This window comes from Capsicum annuum, chromosome 2 (genome assembly GCF_002878395.1).
Source record: "Capsicum annuum cultivar UCD-10X-F1 chromosome 2, UCD10Xv1.1, whole genome shotgun sequence".
NCBI classification, from domain to species: Eukaryota; Viridiplantae; Streptophyta; class Magnoliopsida; order Solanales; family Solanaceae; genus Capsicum; species Capsicum annuum.
In genome coordinates, this window is record NC_061112.1 from 41,471,051 (window position 1) to 41,474,543 (window position 3,493).

Consider the following 3,493-nt stretch of genomic DNA (forward strand, 5'->3'; position numbering starts at 1 on the left):
AATACAAATGATAAATTATATAAATAGAAATATTGCATTTGTATCAAATGATACATGTTTATATAACTTGGACCATACATATACAAATAATACATATTTATATATATACAAATACAAATGATAAATTTGACATACAAATAATAATGCTACATTTGTATTAAATGGTACTATAGACATTGAAATTTTGTGAACTCTACGAGTTCAATTTTTTTTAGAGTTCTTGGGGGCTACTTTAACCTTAATATAGCTTGGTGGCTACTCTGCCTAAACCCTAAATTACGCTTATATAAAAGGGGCAAATATCTCTTTAAAAGGCATCTCCAAGATCTGAAAAGTTCCAATAAATTCATGGGATATTCATAAAGATCAAAATCCTCTCTTCTTGATAATCAAATACATCAAGAAGACAAACCCTCCTTTCATAGAGATCAAATTCAAATGTTCCTACGTACGAGAAATACGTCACTAACGGCCCTCGAATTATGGAGAAAATGAAATTCAAATATACTTATGTTCGAGAAATAAGCGACTAGCGGTCCTCGAATTACGAAAAAATTCATGTCCAAAGCTTCTTTCTACATTCGAGAAATACGCCACTGACAGCCCTCAAATTAAGGAGAAAATCAAGAGGGAAGAATCAAGGGAGGAACAGATTTGTACTCATATTCTTGATCAATAAATTGTTGTTTCTTCATATTTTTATTTGTGGTTGAAATTAATTTTCTATGAACGAAAATTATGTTGGAAACAAATTAGCACACCTAGTGGGACCAAATCTGCCCTTCATCTCTTCTCTCATAAATCAAATAAGCAAATCCACTGGATCGTAAAGATGGAAGTGGTACTTGAAGACTCATCTTTGAGTTTCATCAAGTCTACACGCCGACAAGCCTTGAAATAGGGGGCATTTGTAGATATTGAAATTTTGTGGACTTTACAAAAAGAGTTCAATTTTTGTTAGAGTTCTTGGGGGCTACTTTACCCTAAATATAGTTTGATAGCTACTCTACCTAAACCCTAAATTACGCCTATATAAAGGGGGGAAATATCCCTTTAAAAGGCATCTCCAAGATCTGAAAAGTCCCAATAAATTCATGGGATATTCATAAAGATCAAAATCCTACGTTCTTGATAATCAAATACATCAAGAAGACAAACCCTCCTTTCATAGAGATCAAATTCAAATGTTCCTACGTTCGAGAAATACGCAACTAACGGCCCTCGAATTATGGAGAAAATCAAATCCAAAAATTCCTACGTTCGAGAAATAAGCCATTAGCGGCCCTCGAATTATGGAGAAATCAATTAATACATATACTTGTTTTTACATAAATACAAATGATAAATTGTGCATATTCACAGATAAACTATTCAAATAAAAAATATAAAATGTAAAATGTAAAAGCATATAAATATAGAATACAACAACAACAAAAAGGAAAAAGAAAAACTATATAAAAAATAAAGAACGAAAAAAAGGAAAAAAAATGAAATAATAATAAAAAAAAGAACATACCAAAAAAGTGCAAAGAAAAAAAGAAAATGTAAAAAACGAAGGGAAAAAACTAAAAAGCAAAATGCGAAAAATTGCAAAGAGATAAAAAAAAATGAAAAATGAAAAAAATAAAAAATACCAAGGAAAAAACTGAAAAAGAAGAAAAAAGGACATAGAAAAATGGAATAATATTTTTGTAATCATTCAAATTATTTTGAATTTTCAAATTCATTAAAAAAGACTTCATACTTTTAAAATTCCAATTCAATTAATCTTTAATTAATTGGGTGAACGTAATTTCAAAATGTTGTCTTACCCATTAAATATATATATATATATATATATATATATATATATATATATATAAATTATTATTTGAGATAATTATGAAATCATACTATACTATGAGAGCACTTTACTTTTGAATGATTTTTCTTATAAATTTAAATAAAATGAGTAAATTTCAAATATCAAAATAATTGACAAAGAAATACACAAAAAAAATATAGAGAAGATTGAGCTGAAGAGTACTTATTCAACCATTTTGTATGAATTCAACTAAATTATATCCTCATAAAAATAAAGTAAACCGCAATTACTAGGCCAATATTTCATCAAATTGTATGCTTTACACAGCCCTAACCTGAATTTTTCATTTGTTTTTTCCTCTCTCAATAACTCGAATCTTTAATTTTAGAATGGAAGATGACGAACGTTTACCGTGGAAATAATTTTCTCTTATCTAAACAATGCAAAATCACTAACTTGTTTTATGAAAAAAATCAAAGCAAAAATCCTCTTCCGGATAAATTTCATCAGACGAAGATCCTAGAGAGTCCACCACATCTTCCCTACTCCAACCAGCACGTAATAGCCTCTTAGATAACAACCTCACGTGCGTTTCCACCTCTTTCTTCTCTACAATTACGCCGCCATCGCTGCATCTCCTCCGTTCACCATCGCCACCATCATCCCAGCCGTCATCCACCATCATCATCTCTCTTACATCCTCGTCTTTCCACCCTGCTTCCGTCAACCTCAAAAAAACATCCTCTAAATATCCTTCTAAATCCTCACTCCACCACCTCCGATGCCTTCCACCACCAGGCTCCGTCACTGCCGCAACCATTTCCGTCCAGAACTCAATCTTCCTCGCCTCTGTTGCCGCCCATGCCGGCGCATTCAGCAAACTAAACAAACTCGATCTTCGTAAAATCATCTCTTTTCTTTGAAACTCCAGTTGCTGGAAGAAACCAGATATATCAAAACTCCACAATTTAACCTCCCCTTCATGCACGTAAAACACAGGATTCCCAGCCAAACACGGCGTACACGGGATGTAATAATGCTGATAAATAGGAACAAGAACAGGGGCTTTTTTCAAAAACTCGTTTGCTATATCCACCGCATGATCATTATCAATCGGCCTAATTCCCCAAAATTCAGCCCAAAATTTCCGTTTCTTCACTTGTTTACACAAACTCAAAATCGGGAGATTCTTGATAATTTCCAATTGTTGTTCAGACGATGATCGCCAATTGGGAAATCCATGGCCAATGGGAAGACCTTCTTGAAGAATAGAACGAAGATCAGGTGGGAAAATGAAGCTAAATTTGGATTCAATGGTGCAAAATTCATCATCGCAAAGTCCTTTTTCGACGATTATATTTGAAGATTTGAGGTGTTGTATGATATTTTTAGCATAGGCAGCATATGAAAAGCAAACTCTTGCTGGTTTTGGGTTGCAGATTGTTGTGATGGTGCTTAAGTTTTCTGCAACTGTTGTTGCCATTGCTAATACTCGCGGTAACGGGTCGAGCCAAATTCTGAATATTAAATATGAGCTCAAAATGACAGAGCATGGAATGATTACAAGTGTTTTTTCTTTGGATATGGAATTTATAAGTGATAATAGTGGGAAGAGGTTAATAAGAGTAAATAGTGGAGATCTGGTTGGGATGGAGATGAGTTTGACTAAATCCTCAAGAAAAAATGATT

The 3,493-nt window shown here is 32.9% G+C and overlaps 1 protein-coding gene across 1 annotated transcript; it reads right to left on the minus strand.

Moving 5' to 3' along the window:
* Positions 1-2,010: 2,010 nt before the first annotated feature.
* Positions 2,011-3,493, minus strand: LOC107858624. Its single transcript, XM_016703359.2, has one exon. It carries the CDS (start codon positions 3,285-3,287, stop codon positions 2,256-2,258), a length of 1,032 nt encoding a protein of 343 aa, XP_016558845.2. The 5' UTR covers positions 3,288-3,493; the 3' UTR covers positions 2,011-2,255.